The sequence below is a fragment of the Corapipo altera genome, unplaced genomic scaffold (assembly GCF_003945725.1).
Source record: "Corapipo altera isolate COAL_440 unplaced genomic scaffold, ASM394572v1 46, whole genome shotgun sequence".
NCBI lineage: Eukaryota > Metazoa > Chordata > Aves > Passeriformes > Pipridae > Corapipo > Corapipo altera.
The window spans coordinates 9,512,486-9,529,532 of NW_020884883.1; the positions used below are offsets into that span (position 1 = coordinate 9,512,486).

General features: G+C 37.9%; 1 protein-coding gene across 6 annotated transcripts in view; it reads left to right on the top strand.

Annotated features, from left to right (window-relative positions):
• The window catches only part of GREB1 (growth regulating estrogen receptor binding 1), a 92,571-nt gene extending 76,873 nt beyond the window's left edge, over positions 1-15,698 (top strand). For 5 of the 6 annotated variants that reach the window (XM_027641150.1, XM_027641148.1, XM_027641145.1 and 2 more), the window contains 11 exons: positions 102-204; positions 1,257-1,415; positions 3,764-3,906; positions 4,629-4,790; positions 6,401-6,605; positions 7,406-7,580; positions 8,548-8,766; positions 11,035-11,170; positions 11,705-11,905; positions 13,514-13,652; positions 15,292-15,455. In XM_027641150.1, coding sequence (XP_027496951.1) covers positions 102-204; positions 1,257-1,415; positions 3,764-3,906; positions 4,629-4,790; positions 6,401-6,605; positions 7,406-7,580; positions 8,548-8,766; positions 11,035-11,170; positions 11,705-11,905; positions 13,514-13,652; positions 15,292-15,455 — 1,806 coding nt within the window. Of the gene's footprint in view, positions 1-101; positions 205-1,256; positions 1,416-3,763; positions 3,907-4,628; positions 4,791-6,400; positions 6,606-7,405; positions 7,581-8,547; positions 8,767-11,034; positions 11,171-11,704; positions 11,906-13,513; positions 13,653-15,291 lie in introns of all 6 variants that reach the window. The other variant, XM_027641144.1, reaches the window with a different exon arrangement.
• The last annotated feature ends 1,349 nt before the right edge of the window (positions 15,699-17,047 follow it).

The following is a 17,047-nucleotide window of genomic DNA, read 5'->3' on the forward strand; positions in this document are numbered from 1 at the left end:
ATATTCAGTTTCACTGCAGCTGCCATTTCCAAATATGTGGAAAAGTAACATGTAGAAAAATGAATGTTTACTTTTGTATTTTCTAATTTATTTACTTACAGATAGGGAAAACAGGTGCCTATCTGCAGTTCCTCAGTATTTTGTCCCGAATGCTGATCAGACTGACAGAAGTGGATGTTTATGATGAAGAAGAAATCAATATTAGTAAGTTCCTGATATAAAAATATTCTGTAGACAATAGAACATTGTTACGCTAAATTGAAAAGTAGTTGTCTGTATATTCTATGCCCTTCAGCTTTGCAATTACTTTACATTATCGAATTATTGTAAGAAAAATTTTCTGTGATTTTCAACTGATACTTAAGAATATTTTATTATTTTACTAATCATTTAGTCTTCCTCTCAGTAATATTAAATGATATTTAATATTCTATCTCAGCCACTGAGATAGAATTGAAATGAACTTTTGTGGTAAAGTATATAAAAAGAATCAGTGACATTCTGGCAGATTTATACCATGAGGAGTAATGCTATAGATTTTAAGTATGTAAGACTACATGAGGGAATAAAGTTTCTGCTCTCTAATAGCTAATTTTAGTCCAAACTTCCTTTATTTGCAGTGTAGTACTCCCCTGTGTTTCCAGATGTATTTCTGTAACTAAGGGCTGGATTACACAGAAAAATACAGGTGATATTTTATGGACTGTGTGTAATTCGGCACTAAATGTTTGCCCACAGTCAGCCGTGTAGAATCTTAAGTAGGTGTTACCAGCCTGTGATCTGCCTCCATCAGAAGATGTTCTGTGATTTTACTGAAGATGTTCAGTGATTTTACTGTGGGAGTGTGCCTCAGCTCTTGTTTCTGAGGTCTTCTTGGGGCAGTACCCAGGAGTCTTCCTCCACAGTGAGCTGTGAAAGAGAAAGAGGCAGCTATCCCCCAAGGTTGATGGGAAAACCTGTGGAAAAAGTGGACCACCTGCTAGTGGAGAGGTTTGTGCAAGCAATGCTTTGTATTTTTGGTAGGATTTTAGAGAAAACTTGCAATCAGGACATGAAGATAAATTTTAAAAGGCAGAGTTGCACTGAGGTATGAGGTACATTTTTGCAAAAGTGCACTTCTTGGTGCATAATAGTATTGCTTCGGCAGAATAATGAAAGAAAAAATGAAGCAGGAATAATAGACAAAGCAAAACCATCTATAGCAATATAAAGAGCTTTAAAATTTTATGAATTCTTACTTTTCAATAATATGATAGACATAAAAGAAGAATCTGATCAATACTACCACCAGCCTGGAGATATGTGGCCAGATTTGGAGACATTTAAGAAGATGCCTTTTGACTACACTATCCATGATCCGAAATACGAAGATGCAAGTCTGATTTGTTCAAAGCTTCAGACTATAAACAACGAAGGTTAGAATTTTAAAAATCTAGATTGGTACACATATATGTATTTATTTGCTTTTAATATGAGAATCCTGTTAAACTTTCAAGCAGAGTTTAAATGTTAGAATTTCACTTGACTAAGTAATAGTGAATAAAGATTACAAGTTTGCCAGATGAAGTACCAGAGTATAAGCCTTATAAATGTTTTATGGAATATTATATGGGTAATCTTCAATTTAAAAAGCTCTAATTCCATGTACATTTGTGTATTTGAATGGTTTTATATAGTAGCCTTGTCCTGCTTTGTAGCAATGAAGTGACTTATGTGAGAAAAGTTATTCACTTAAGTGTTTATAGGTTTATATTTTTAGGTTTTGGTCTAGTTTTGGAAAGCATGAGATGCATATGTCCAGATGTAGATTCCTGGAGTGAGTTAGTCCTCTGAATTATCCAGCTGGGCATACACAAGCCCATAGGACTAGGTAGGATGTATCCAAGTATGCTGAGGGAGATGCCAGCATTGTTGTGAGGCTATTGTCTATTATTTTGAAAAGGTAACGGCAACTGATGGAGGTTCCTGATAGTTGGAAAAAGGAAAATGCCATGCCCTTCCTCCACAGGACAGGGGGAGGACTGAAGCAGTTACAGCCTACTCAGCCTACCCTCAGTCCTCAAAACAATTATGGAACAAAATCTCCTGTAAGCCATGCCCAGACCTATGAAGGAGAGGAAAGTGACTGAGATCAGCTGGAATGGATCATCAGATGCAAATTGTGATTGGTAAACATGACTGCATTTTATGATGAGGTGACTGGCACTATGGACAGCAGTGGCTTTATCTTAATTTCAGCAAGGCTTTTGTCACTGTCCATACAGGCAAAGCTGGACGGAGGTGGTTTGGATAGGTGGATTTTAAAGTGAGTAGGAAATTAGCTGGACCACTGAATTTAAAATGTGAGGAGTGTCACCAATCTGACTGACAGCTGGATACTCGTGGCAGTACTCAGAGACTGATAGGGAGACAAATGCTGTTTAAGATTGCCATTAATAACCTGGTCAGAGGGACAGAATACAATGTCAGCAAATTCATGGATGGTACGAAGTTGGGGCAGGAGTCAATATGCAGGAAGGTAACACTGCTATTCAGAAAGACCTTGGCAGGCTGGAGAAGTGGAACCTTCAGGAATAAACCTCAGAAACAGGAACCTCATATAGTTCAACAAACATGCCCCTTGCACTTGAGATAGAATAATTTTTTTCAGCTGCACAAGCTTAAGGCCAACTCTGTAGAGACCAGCTTTGATAAAGGGGATTTGATGGTCCTGATAGACAACAATTTGAACATGAGTCACCACTTCATGATTGTGTTAATGGCTTAGTAATAATCTAGTAAGCAGGTCAAGGGGAGTGATTATTCTTCTGTGCATGGCACCTCTAAGCCCACATCTGGGTATTCTGTCAAGTTTTTTGCTTGCCTGTAGGAGAAAGACATTGACATACAGAAGTGAGGCTAGTGGATAGCCACCAAGATGTGAAGAAAGTTGCAGAAAATTGGGTTGATTTGGTCTGGAGAAGTCTAGCAGGGCCATCTGAATGCTGTCTTCAACTTCCTAATGGGAACTTAAAAACACACACTATTACAGATACACAGCATAAGGAGAAGAGACAACAGATACAAATTACAACATGAGAAATTACAAGTAGATAGTATGAAAAATATTTCCAGAATAAAAGTGATCAAGCCATGGAACAGGTTGCCCAGAAAGATTATAGAAATTCCACTCTTAGTGATTTTCAAAACTTGACATGACAAGGAACAGCCTTGAACAACCTGATTTGATGCTGAAAATCTCAGTGAAAGGTGATGTAGCAAAGTCCTTTTCAACAGAAATTACACCTCATCTTCCTTCAGTCTCTCACAAAGGGGATCCTTTTAAAAGATATGGAAGTGAACTAAAGAGCAACATCACTAAATTGCCAAGTTCATGTCACATAATGTACAGTGATTTCTGTCACAGAATGGCAAATGTCATAAGGCTCTTTTTTTCTCTTTATTACTTTTGTAAGCATTCAACCAGTAATAGCAACAGCAACGATGATAATTTTAATAATCTGGCTTTGCTTACACATCAGCCTTATGTAAAATCTGTACAGAATAATCATAATCATGAATTCGGAGATACGTTTGTAGTTCCCTTTGCTGTACATAACAGTTTATAAACATACTATTCTCAGAATGAATTCATAGTTTGTTTTGTACATGTTTAATATGGCCGTTTTTCCTAGAAGCTGACTACAATGACAGAAACAGTTTGTCACAAGGGAATACGTTCTAGCCTTGAATATATGTTAAAGTTGTTTCTTTTTTTTAATAGACAGATCAATGAGCAGGAGACAGGAAGATATGTACACATGCCGTCAAACAACTAGGATGAGACTGTCCAAGTACGCGGCATATAACACCTACCATCACTGTGAACAGTGTCATCAGTATATGGGTTTCAATCCCAGGTACCAGGTAAAGATTTCCAGAAGTTACTCTGCAGGTCAGAAACTGAAGCATACACAATTTGTGTACATTCACTGTATTAAAATTGGCTTAGAAATTGTACGTGTGTGTTATAAACAGCTGATTTACAGAGTTTGTTATTTCTTGAGGTTTGCCTGCCTTGACCAGACTGCAGGTTTGGGGACATCAGAGGACTTATTCCAGCCTCATTTACACTAGTTTATTCAGTGCTGTAATCTATATATATATACTTACCAGTTAAAAGTACTTTCCCAGCAATTTTTCCCACTGGGACTTGATTGTATTTTCACCTGGGTAACTGTAACAGGTGCTACTTCTGATACAGGAGTAGTGCAGCATAGAATAGTCTATCCGTGGTATACAACTTGCTATTACTCAAAGTAACCCTCTAATTTCCTGCCTCTTAGAGTGTGAGGAGGAAAGTGTCACTATTTCTGAAAACCAAAGAGTGGCCTATAAGTATTGGTACCATCTGCAAGACAAAGCTGAAACAATGGTTTCAAAAGAGGGAACACTTTACTGTGGGGTTTTTTTCAGTGTAAGCTCTAGCCTGGGTGATATTGCTTAACACCTATGAATAATGAAGTAAAATCTGACACCATACTGTAAGTGATTGTAATCTGTTTAGCGAAGTTATAAATGTATATAACTACACCGAGACCTTGTAGTTTGACTCTAACTGGAATTATCCCATTTTTTCCCATCTTTAGCTTTATGAGTCTACTCTGCATGCATTTGCATTTTCCTATTCTATGCTGGGAGAAGAGATCCAGCTGCATTTTATCATTCCAAAATCAAAGGAGCATCATTTTGTCTTTAGCCAACCAGGAAGACAACTGGAAAGCATGAGGCTACCACTAGTCACAGATAAGGTAGATGGATAATTATGTTTATGGTCATATATGGGAAAGAGATACCACCAATTCTTAAATTTGTTGAATTAGTATTCTTTACACTACTACTGCTGTCAAGAGATAATGAAGATGTCCTTATACTAAGCTTGTACCTTCTCCCAGAAAGGGACACATGAAGCAAAACTGTCTAGTCACCATGTTTCTTTATAAATAGCTTATCTGTGACTAAAGGTCTTTCATTATGGGTTTAAGATGTTAAAGTGAGAATGGTTTCAGCAATGAACCTCAGAGACATTATTTTGTTTATCATACCATTACTAAGAGGAAGCATTTTTTTTCTGTGGAGAAAGGCAGTGGAATATCCTGTCTTATTCTGCATAACTGCTCAGGTACTTTCACATAAAAATAAGGCTTTCAAAGAATCTTTGTCGTGGCTTCAAGACTGTATAAAGAATCACACGTCACACTTGTAGAGAAAACACTTTGTAAGGTCATCCATCGGACAGGCCACACAAACTCCGATGCTGGCCTTTACGGGGACTCCTGATATCCATGTCTAAGGTGAAGTTGTGCCGTGCTCAGGCCACACTGTTTGGAGTATTGAAGCAATTTGTGGAACAGTAGTGATCAGTAGCACTTCTATCCTGGAGAAAATAATCTACTTCCAATAAAAAGTAATAAATCAATACCACCCTCCAGTTCAAATTTTAAATGGAAGAACCCAGACAGCAACACAGCATCAACTGTGCAATGTGAGGATGAAACCTCCTGCTCTTCCTCAGCCAGTAACCTTGTGCTTGACTACACAGTCAGAAGTGTGCTCTGGGTCCTCATGGATTCTTTTCCTGCTTCTGCCACTGACCTGCTTTGAGGCTTTGCCAAAATAATTTATTCTTCCTTTGCTTCTTTTTCTGTTCACTTGCCCCCAGATAGTGCCTGCAATCTTGCTGCAAGATTGAAAAATGCTGGGGGATATATACCTATATTATTAAATAATTATGAAATGTTTTTCTTGATCTACTTTTCATGAACTCCACTGGCATCAAACCCACTATTTTGTGGTTTGGCAGTTTTAAATCTGGAGTGCTTAATTGTGAGGACTTTAGCGAGTCTCTGTAAAGAGGTACACTTTCATCCTGGGTCTTTAATGACCTTGGTAGGAACCAGGCTAAAAACAGTTTCCCAGACTGGAACAGTCCTGGATATCTGTAGAAACAGGGCTTTTACTGTACTACCAAGCTTGGAAACACCCAGTGAGTTTCAATGCCTTCAAGTTTAGGAGCTGACCAGTCAGAAGAGTTTCGGAATAAGGTGTTTCTTACTGTCTTATGTCATATGGAGCTAAATCCTTTTCCAGATCTAGCCTCCAGGTCCCTGTGCACTTGGCAGGTCAAGGTTAGAAGTCCTGTCCACTCCACCACACTCTCACTGGTCGAATAAGCTAAGTGATTGAGTTTTCTTTTTTCCAAGCTCTTATAAAAGTTGTTTATTTTCCTATCAAGGTAATTTAAAATGCGTGAGTTTGTACAGTGACAGTGAATCTGATTTATTCTCCTGAAGAACCTGTTTCTCTTTCTCTTTTCTCTCTCCAGGTTAATACAGAAACTCACACTTCTTTTTACTTACAGAGTGAAGATTACATAAAAAGCCCCACTTTTACTCCCACCACTGGTCGTCATGAACATGGACTTTTCAATTTATATCATGCAATGGATGGAGCCAGTCATTTGCATGTTTTAGTTGTTAAGGAATACGAAATGGCCATATATAAGAAGTATTGGCCCAACCACATCATGCTTGTTCTTCCAAGCATTTTCAACAGTGCAGGCGTAGGTAAGCATAACAGAAAGTTCTAAGAAACGTGGACATGCGACCTGAACCCTTGAGGTGTTGTTAATCAACACTGAAACGCAGATATACACCTTGTAACGAGCATGTCTGATCTGGAGATTTGGATTCCCTTTGGAGACAGCGGGTCACAGCTGAAGATGAAATTCACTTAATCCAGGTCACCTAAAGCAAGCTTGATGAATTGCACCCTAGAAATACTTACTCTCTTCTATGGACTTTAAAAGAAGTTGAGGGTGTTAACTCAGATGGAGCAACTGACTGTTTCCTCGTGGAAATAAGTTATATACTATTTGCATGGGCAGTGATGCACTGATTAGGTACATCCTTTAGGTAGGTTCTGCTAATATAACATCTGTGAAATATTCAACCTTTTTCTTGTGCTGCTGGAACAACTTATACACAGCAGTAGTGACAAAAATTAAAAGTAGATCATTAGGGAAAATTCTCCGTGTCATTCAGCTGGTCAGTCAGCATCTCTAGCTGTTTGCACTGAGATGCTAGTGGACCCAAATATCTGTCAGGTAAAAAGAATTAGTCACTAAACCCTTAAGGCACTAGCAGAAAAGTCAGAGTTCATTTTGCATGTGTCTCAGTGTGGTTCTGTAAGTCACTTTCTTGGCAAATGACAAAGTAAGTTGGCTCTGGGGAATGTTGGGGTGTTAAAATCTTCAGAGTGGTTTATACCCTTGTCTGCAGAAATGCTCACTTCAAAAGTCTTTCAGATTAAATGCTAACAATTTCGGCCCCTATTTTTAATCTGATGGTTATGTCCTTGGTTTCAGGTGCTGCACACTTCCTAATAAAAGAGTTGTCTTATCATAACCTGGAGCTTGAACGAAATAGGCAGGAGGAGCTGGGCATAAAACCCCAGGATATTTGGCCTTTCATTGTCATTTCAGATGACTCCTGTGTTATGTGGAATGCAGTGGAAGTTGATTGTTCAGGAGACAGGAAGAGGTAAATAGAGTAATACATGCTTTTTCAGCTGATCCTTTTTAACATTTCACTGCATATGATTTTGAAATTATGCTTGATATACTACAACTTTTACCCTGTACAAGCAGAGAATTATATCTGCCTAATGAGAGTAGATATCCTAGATATCTGCCTTTGCATTGCACATAATGTAGTGCTTTTTATTTAGCCTGCTTTTCATTTCTGTCCCTTGAAGATTTACGTGCCCTGCAGCCGTTGCTGTTTTGATTGACACTGGTTCAAGCTACAGTTACTTGGAATGCAGATTTCAGACTCTGTAAGCAATCCCTGATACACTGGACAAGCATGGACATTCACATGTACATTTTTCACCAGATTTTTCTAAGGAAACTAGAAGACAATTCTGTGCAAATTGTGCAACTGATTTCCTGTGGCTCTTTCATCAGTCCCAGTCTGTGTGGCTCCTTTATGAGTTCCCCAAATCCCCAAACTAGTATTTTTGTTTTCATTACTTTGGAACATTGTTTGTACTAGGTATTTTTATCTATTCCCAGAATGGTGCTATGCAGGATTTACAGCTAACCTTCAGAGAGAATGAAACTCAGTGAAAACTGAGAATTATGGACTCTAGGAGTGGGCTAGAAGGATCTCAATACTTTGTGCTTAAGTTATGTCACAAAGTCTGCAACCCTCCCAGATTCATTAGAATATTATCTAGGTAACTTTAAAAGCTTATATATCTGAGCGAATATTTTGCAAGATCTAGACTAAGTTTCATATCTGTCATACCAGTCCCCACCACATAAGCACCAGTTAATTTTAAGTTTTAAATAGAGAGACAAAAAAATGCAGTAAACTAAGACAACACTGGAGTTATCTACCTGATATCATAACAACTTTTGACTGTTAATAATTGCTCTTTAGCTGAATGAGATTCTGAATGTTCTCTATATACTTTAAAATTAACACATTTTCATAATTATTGTAGTGACTATACGTGGACTGAAAGGAATGTTTCCTTGAAGCAAATTCTACAACATATTGAAGCAACTCCCAATGTTACTCATTATGCCTTAATTGGGATGAGAAAATGGTCCAGTAAAACAAACAGTGCTGAGATCAAGGAACCGTTCTCGTGCTGCCATGTGCATGATTTCATTATGCTGAATGTGGATCTGACACAGAATGTACAGTATAACCAGAACAGGTAAGTGAATCTGCAGCACCTTTTGAATAGAGATAATGAACCAAGTAAAAGAATTTTTACAAAAGCTCTTGGTTTTTTAGGGAGGTTGTGAATGACATGCAGACAGATTTTGTTTTCTTGCTAGTGATCCTTCCCAGGTTGCCAGAAGTTGAAAAAAAGACATTAATTTCCATAGTTCCAAATAAAACAGTCATATTTGAATTACAGGGTAGATATACTCAGCAGTGTGCTCTGAAGTATTGGTCGACTCCAAGTGACCTTTTGGTGAACACTTTACTTCCTCTCCTGCCCACTTATGTGCACTCCCTTCCAAATAAAACAGGGATGTATGGCTGAATGGTACATAACCAAGTCTTGTTCTAACATATAGATGGGCTTTTTACCCTGAGTAGCACAACACTGGAGTGCACCACATGTGTGCTCATCAGAAAAATCAGAAGAAAAGCATAAATAAATCTTGTTAACATTGGTGGTTGTTTCTCACATTCAGCTGTCTCAGAAATTCCACTTTTTCATTTATTGTGCCACATAAGACATATCTGGTTATAATTTTGTCACACACAGCATCACCACAGTTACCGGAACAGTATTCACTAGGTACATCATCTCACAGAATTTTATTGATGTGTGTGAAATAGACTGTGGTTTTGGCCCCACTTTTGGGGGAATTTATTACAACAGAATGAAGTATATATCACTAGAATGGAATTCACTTATCTAAAGATGGTCTTTAGGCAACTCAGAATATGCAGATGATGTCCATATGGGGCTGGCAGGTCTGACATGAAATCTACATGTGTTTTTCTGTAAGCTAGGTGGGACACCTCAGGTAATCTAAAATAGCTCTACACATCTAGACTTAGGTAACTGAACATCAGTCACTGTCTTCTCAGAAGAACTCTTCTAACTCAGGAAGATACCTTTTGAAGTCCAGGTTTGCTTAGGACTGCAGGGAAGCATTCTGCTTTCATTATTCTGTGGATAAACAGATGATCTGTATTTCTATTGTCACCAGCCTGACACTTTAAAACAGCATTTTAAACTTGCTCCCATGTGTCTCCTAGTACAGAACTATGCTCCCAGGCTGCCTAACCATATTGCCTTATGAAGCATTATGAAGGGATAGGGGAGACAGTGACAATAAAGCAAAGTGATATGAGTACAGGCAGCAATGTTAAAATGTCAGGAATGCCAGATCACACCACCCATTTCCTGCCTGTTTCTTTAAACCACATGTGGCTCATCATAATCCTCTGTGTGGGTGCTGTTGAGCCTGAAGTATCATATGACATTCCAAGCTTGGGCTGGCAAGGGAAAAGGTATATTTTAAAACACAGAGACACTGACAGTCAGGGATACGAAATAGCCATGTAGGTAGATATTGCTAAGATCAAAGACAAATTTTTAAAACTCTATAATTAAATGCCATGTTTCTCACTGATATCAACTGTTGCACTAATTGCTCAGCTCTCTTAAATTAATGCCCTGGATGTCAATCCAATGGTTCTGCACATCATCCTGCTTCCTTTCAAAATGGAGAACCACGTCTGAATTTTCCAAAGACAAGAGTATTTGAATTTAGTCAAAATTTTAGGAGTTTACCTTTTATTCTGTTCCACCATAATCTTTGAATGGGTCAGATTTAGATCATGGATGTTTGGCCTCATTCTGCTTAATTTATTCCTGTGTCTCAACAGTTCTCTTGTAATAAGAAAAGACTCCTTGTCTTCAAATAGTTTTCATCTCTAACATAAAATGGCATTATTTCTGTAAGGCACATTGAAAAAATTACTGGATATTTGTATCCTGATGGCAGAATGAGTAGTCAGATACTTATGTGCATTTGACAAAGCAAATGTAGGGCCTCATCCATTTCCTTGGAAGTTGAAGAAATTAATTTCCTTGACCTTATTTGGGGTAGTAACCTATGTAGCAATTTTCTATGACTGCATTATTGTAGTAAAAGGCAAAGAAAATATTTTAACTCCTAGGTATTTTCCTGACAATTTACTGCCTTTCCACTTTATATCTGTGGTTCTTTCCCTCCCTAAGTGCTTCCCTCCCTCATTCTGATCTTCTTGAACTCATTCTAGCCTAGTTTATTATTACAAAGCTGAAGCCTCTTTCCCTAACTGGTAGGCACTGGTGGAGAGTCAGTATGTTTGACACCTGTCCCTTCTGTGGTGCTGATCAGACCTTGAGTGCTTGTATTTGTCAGCGTGTTACAAGAAACATTCCTCTGACCTGCTATGATTTTATTCTTTCCAGATTTACATGTGATGATGTTGACTTCAACTTGCGTGTCCACAGTGCTGGCCTTCTCATCTGTCGGTTCAATCACTTCAATGTGATGAAAAAGCAAATTGCAGTAGGAGGACAACGATCCTTCCACATAAAGTCCAAGGTGGGAACTAAGACCTCTGATTCATTCTTGTTAAAATTCTGTTTTCCTTTTTTGTACCTTTTATCCAGGAGACCTGGGATATTTTGGTGCATTTACTGTTGCCAGTAATGGGGTATGTCTGCCATGTAGGGGTTTTTTTAGTTATTTATTTATGAAATCTACAATATTCTTGTCAAAAATGCACCTGTCAATAATTTTCCTTTAAAACTTTGAAAAACACCCAAATGTCTCATTATGGTCCAAGTAACCACTCACTGTGTGTTTTTTATCTACAGCTATTGAATTGCTCACCTTCATGTGACTTCATATGTAGGAGTACTTTGAGTTCAAAGAATAAACCTCAAAGAATACAAATACAAATACAATTCTATGACTGTCTGAAACTTTTCTGGTGGCAGACATTTTTGGCTGAATGATTTTGCTTGTTATTTTAGATTTTTAGGGTAGAGATATGTTTTATACAAACCAAAATTCAGAAAAGTACAACTTGACTGACCAAGATTGATCTGTACCAGAAATATTTTTTCCTCATAGGTATCTGACACTCCAGTTTCAATCTCCCCTGCTCAGTACATTTGTGCTCCTGACAGCAAGCACACCTTCTTGGCAGCACCTGCTCAGTTGCTCCTTGAAAAGTACCTCCAGTATCACAGCCATCGCTTCTTCCCTCTCTCATTGAAGAATTATAGCCATCCAGTGCTATCTGTGGACTGTTACCTTAACTTAGGACCACAGGTACTGAACAAAATAATCTTTGAGCAGCTCTAGAAATGTATAGAGTATGTTTTGGATGGGTTTGCTGATGCATTCCTTAATAAGAGTTATAGAGCCTTTGAAGAATTAGGTATTAGATCCCTATAATGTTAAAATCAAATTCTTAGTCCCATAGAGATAATGCTAGAGGCTTTAATGAAAGTACACGGAGAACAATTCCAGATTTCTCCTAAATACTAATATGGTCTGTGGATTATATTAGATTTTGAATTATTACAGAGCACATTTTTCTTTAAGAAGTATTTTCTCAATCTGCTATAATTTGTCTCTTTCTACAACAAATTTTTTCCATAAGAGGGTTTTACAAATACTAGCTAACCCTTAGAAAGCACTTTAAACAATGTTTTAGTTCACTTTTGAGTGATAAGCTGAGCAGAGAAGCAAATACCAAAAAAACCAGTCAGAATGGCAGAAGCTGACATTAGATCTCAGGAGCTGTTCACTCCCTCTGATGAGTTTAAATATAAATCCAAGGTCATACTTCAACTCAAATGTAGGTTGAGTAGAAGTGTGATACTAAGGTGGTGTTGTTCATGAGAGAGAAACTGTTTTTACGTCTTCATCTGACTTGAAAACTAAATGAAACTCAGTCTTGCTGGGTTTACTAAACTTCTTTACCAAAGTAGCTGTGTAATGAGCTTCCCATATATGCTGCTCCCAGAACATCTTGAACTATATCTTTTCATTTTCTTTCTGGCTAAGCTCTTACAGGCCTGTGTTCCCACCATATTTAGGAAAACAAACTATGGAAGGGTGTTGTACTGTTACTGTCTTCCTCCATTGCATACTTTCAGGTCTAACCCATTCGGCACGTGAAATGAGTTCAGTTTGGTTCTGGAATTGTTACCTGAGCTGGAATATGATACAATAGGATTGAAGGAATATGGAATAGACATACTGGGGCGGAGTCTCAGTTGCTGTGGTTCAACCTTCCTCCACTGAATAAGGCTGATTTATGCCAGATGAGGATCTGCCCCATCTATGTAGTACAGTGGCACTTTGGAAGCAAAGTCCTGTGTGGAAGGTTCCTTAATTTAAATTTTTAAATCCTGAAACAGTGCTATAAATATTCCCAGTTCTTAGTGGATGTTGAGAGTAGCCATAAAAACAAACTAGACAAGAGGAAACCTTGTGCATTCATGTATATGCCCAACTCTACTGACTTGAGTAGTCCTATTGGAATGAAAATTGGAATTTATAAAGGTTCTTTTCATGTCTGACTGCATAGTTACTGTATTTACTCATATAAATAAAATTTGCTGGGCAGGTCCCAGCATTATGGTTGTGGGGAGCTAGAGTTACTGCAGCTTTCAAACTATCACATATAGTAATATGTGATAATAATAGTAATAAATAGTAACTAATATATATTTATGAATAGTGCTTTATATATATTTTTAATAAGTAGAGGGATGTTTTGGAAGGAACCATACATTTCACAATATTTGGAGTTGGAAAGCAAGACTGAATTTGAATCAGCTGAAAACACTGGGAGCTTGATATCAAGTCTTAGCTTTATATAGAAGCTTGAAAAATGTTGATTTTTTTTTTCCAACCTCTCCCAATCAGATTGCAGTTTGCTATGTGAGTTCTCGGCCTCATTCTCTGAACATCAGTTCCTCTGGTTTGACATTCAGTGGTCTCCTGCTGTACCTCTGTGACTCCTTTGTTGTAGCTAGCTTTTTGAAGAAGTTTCATTTTCTCAAAGGTGAGCTGCAATAACTTTACTGCAAAGAATTAGATGACAGGATCTCTGGGAACCTGGGGAAAGTCCATTTTATATGAAAATATCTATATGTATATATGTATATGCATGTATTCATATTTGTATGTCCCACCCAACTTTGATACTTGATCATGCTGGCTCTGCACTGTAATAAACTGGTATATAACAGTGCTATAAGTTCTGCGGATTTCTAAGTGGGGAGGAATGTTGGATCCATTATGGTGTCTAGTGTACATACACAGCTCCTTTATGTTTGAAAACCGAGTATTGAAGGTTTTTGCAGGAACCATTTACCTATTATGTTATTCCAGATTTTATAATTTGTGATGGAAAATGGGTGATGGACAATCCTCTATCAAAATCTATTTAATATATTTGGAAATAGAAGCTGGCTCATTTAAAATTTATTCCCAATAACCAGTTTCTCCATGTAATTCTAATGATGGTGCATAGCAGTGGAGACAACTAACTTCCACTTGGATTTCAGGCAATCACATTGCAGACTTCTTTTGTATCATTCTGCTACTATCTTAGGCATTTAGTGCTCTGGGGATTTGTTTCACTCACAGCTATAACTGTCGCTGGAAGAACACTGTGGTTAGTGCCTCTTGAAACAGGCAGAGTTGTTTTGAACTGCCGTGTTCTCTGTTGCAGGTGACACACAGGCTATCAGTCAGTCTTATTTTGCATAAACCAGGCAATTTTTATAGCATGTAGCACAAAATATATTTGCTTTGGGATTTCTCCATCTCCCCTGGCAGTTTTGATTTTCGAACCTGCCACATAAGCACTAGACACCACATGACTGTCAGTCTTGTTTTTTTAAATTATATACATAGCTTTTTTTTTTTTTTGTCTTGGGCATTTACACTTACCTCCCTGTGTCTCATTCAGATTACCGAATGCTGTTGAGGTAATTATTTCCTCTTAATTGAACATTTTTCTCAGAATCCAGGAAGCCACACAAGGAAGTTAAAATGGTATCAGCATGTCAGTCAGGGTAGTTGTTATTGGTTAAAATTGATATTATTATAAAATATGATCTTTTTTACTTGGGCATTGCCTATGTCCATAGCCATACAGGTTCTTTGTTGCCAGCACATTAGCTTATCAATCTGAAAACCACTAAAAGTTAATGATTAGTTTTAAGGACATATTTAGACCATTTCTGGCCAGCAAAGCACAAAGAGCTTAGTCAGCTATCACAGCGACTGACTTGTGTGTTTTGCTGAGTGAGGGTTTCACTCAACAAAGGTAATGATCAGAAGGACTAAAACAGGAATGGATTTAGGGCTTTATCTTGTTTGCTGCCAGGACACATCACCACCTCCTTAGACCTAACTGTTCTACCCTTCCTTAACCTAAAGAGTAGGGGAAGTACTATTAGTCCTGTTTACTAGGTGGATACTGGGTACCTCAGGTTACACAAGAAGATCCTGACAAATAGGGAGTTGAACATGGCTCTCCTCAGTCCTACCGGAGCAGCTTAATTTTCTCCCAGCCTATTTGTAACTCCTGATGTGAAAGTGGTGGAGCTCTACATGCCAAAGGGTGGTGGGAGCTGGGTGATCTGAGAATGAAGGGGATACTCATGTGAGTTTCTTTTTAACTGTTTGCTTAGGTGCCACCCTGTGTGTGATTTGTCAGGACCGCAATTCTCTTCGCCAGACTGTTGTCCGGCTGGAGCTGGAAGATGAATGGCAGTTCCGACTGCGGGATGAATTCCAGACTGCCAATGCAAAAGAGGACAGACCACTTTTCTTCCTGACTGGACGACATATTTAATTGAAAAAAGACACATTTCCTGCATGATACAAGAGACTAATTGCCACCATCTCATGCAATTACTTTTGAGAGGCTCTGCTTTCCGAACAGAAAGAGGGTTGTTTTCCATGGTTTATTAGAATGATGTGTAATCAGACAATTTAAGCTTATATTTCCAATCTTTAAGTGACTTTTCTAATTTAATTGTCTGATGGAAGTCATTCCCAGTTTCTGAGAGAGACACAGAGATTTACTACTCCACATGGAGTAGTGACAAAAAAAGACCAATGCAAGTTCATAAGGAAAAGTTTTAGGAAACTTTTTGTATGTTCCAGAAATAGGAAATGTAAATTTAAGAGCGGATTTTGGTTCACAAATCTTATTTATCTAACAGTTGGCACAGGGCAACAGGAGTTGTTACAGTTTTGTAGTATATTCTACTGATTGATCCAGGTAGGATTTTTATATGAAGATTTGTAAAGTATATTTCTTTAATAGTAGGAACTCAGTTGGAGCTTTATTTTTTGGAATAGTTGCCACACTGGATAGTTTTACCATGCAGGACCCTTGGAATAGAAGCATAATAATATGTCTGGTTTTATTAGCATAAGGAAGAGAGTTAAGAAAGTAGATGTTAAAATGAGATCTGAACATTTAAACCTGAAACTGTTATTAACTTGAGTAACTGAAGACATCAAGTGGTAAGACTGATCTGCAAGTGATTTATTACATCTAGAACAGTGGTGGTTTGTGACTGAATTGTTGAACTGGCTGCAGATTTCAAGCTGGGCCCAGTGCACTCAGGAAAGCAGATGAGACGGTTCTAAAACACTCCCAATACACTTTCTGGGGATATTTTCTTGCCAAGGTGCCTCAAAGGAGTGGGAAAATGGAGATTACATTGCTGAGAAATTCATGTGAAAATCTAAAAAGATGTTCTAGGATGGCACCAGGCATCACAGTATTTCATATGCTCTAAATGTGAAATCAGTGATCACCGTCTTTGTCTAGTTTTTGGAAATACTGTCTAAGTTGCAAACTTTCTATTTGTCTGTATAGAATCAGTGTTAACTTCACTCAGTTGAGATGCAGGAAGGATGAGTATAGACATTGCTAGTTAATATTTGAGCTGGCCTTTCTTGCTGGATACACCAGTGGGTGGATCATTGATTTTATAGTGATGAAATGCTATCAGGTCGCTGAGCCCGTTAAAATACTGTCCTTGAAACGCAGACATGAGTATGATTATGCCAAAGAGGTCATTTAGGTTCATTTGCAGAGAAAATGTAAGTTGTGTAAGTTTGAGAGACATGGATTGCTACCTACCAGGTAACTGCTAGCAATCAGTGTGTTTCTATATATCATTGTCCTTGCTTCAGAGTGAGAATTCACTTTAAGTTTTGGGAAGGAAGGTAAGCATTGTCCTATGTAAATAGTATTACCTGTTCAGTTTTCACCAGTTGATTAGTTAATTTAAACTTTTTTAAAGAAGTGTGGCATGTATGTCTAATCCATCCTTTATAAATAAAGTTCATGCTGCATGGACATCTGTCTCGGTGATGTACAGGACCAACAAGTACACTTTTGTAGTGGGAAAAAACAAAGTAAAAGGA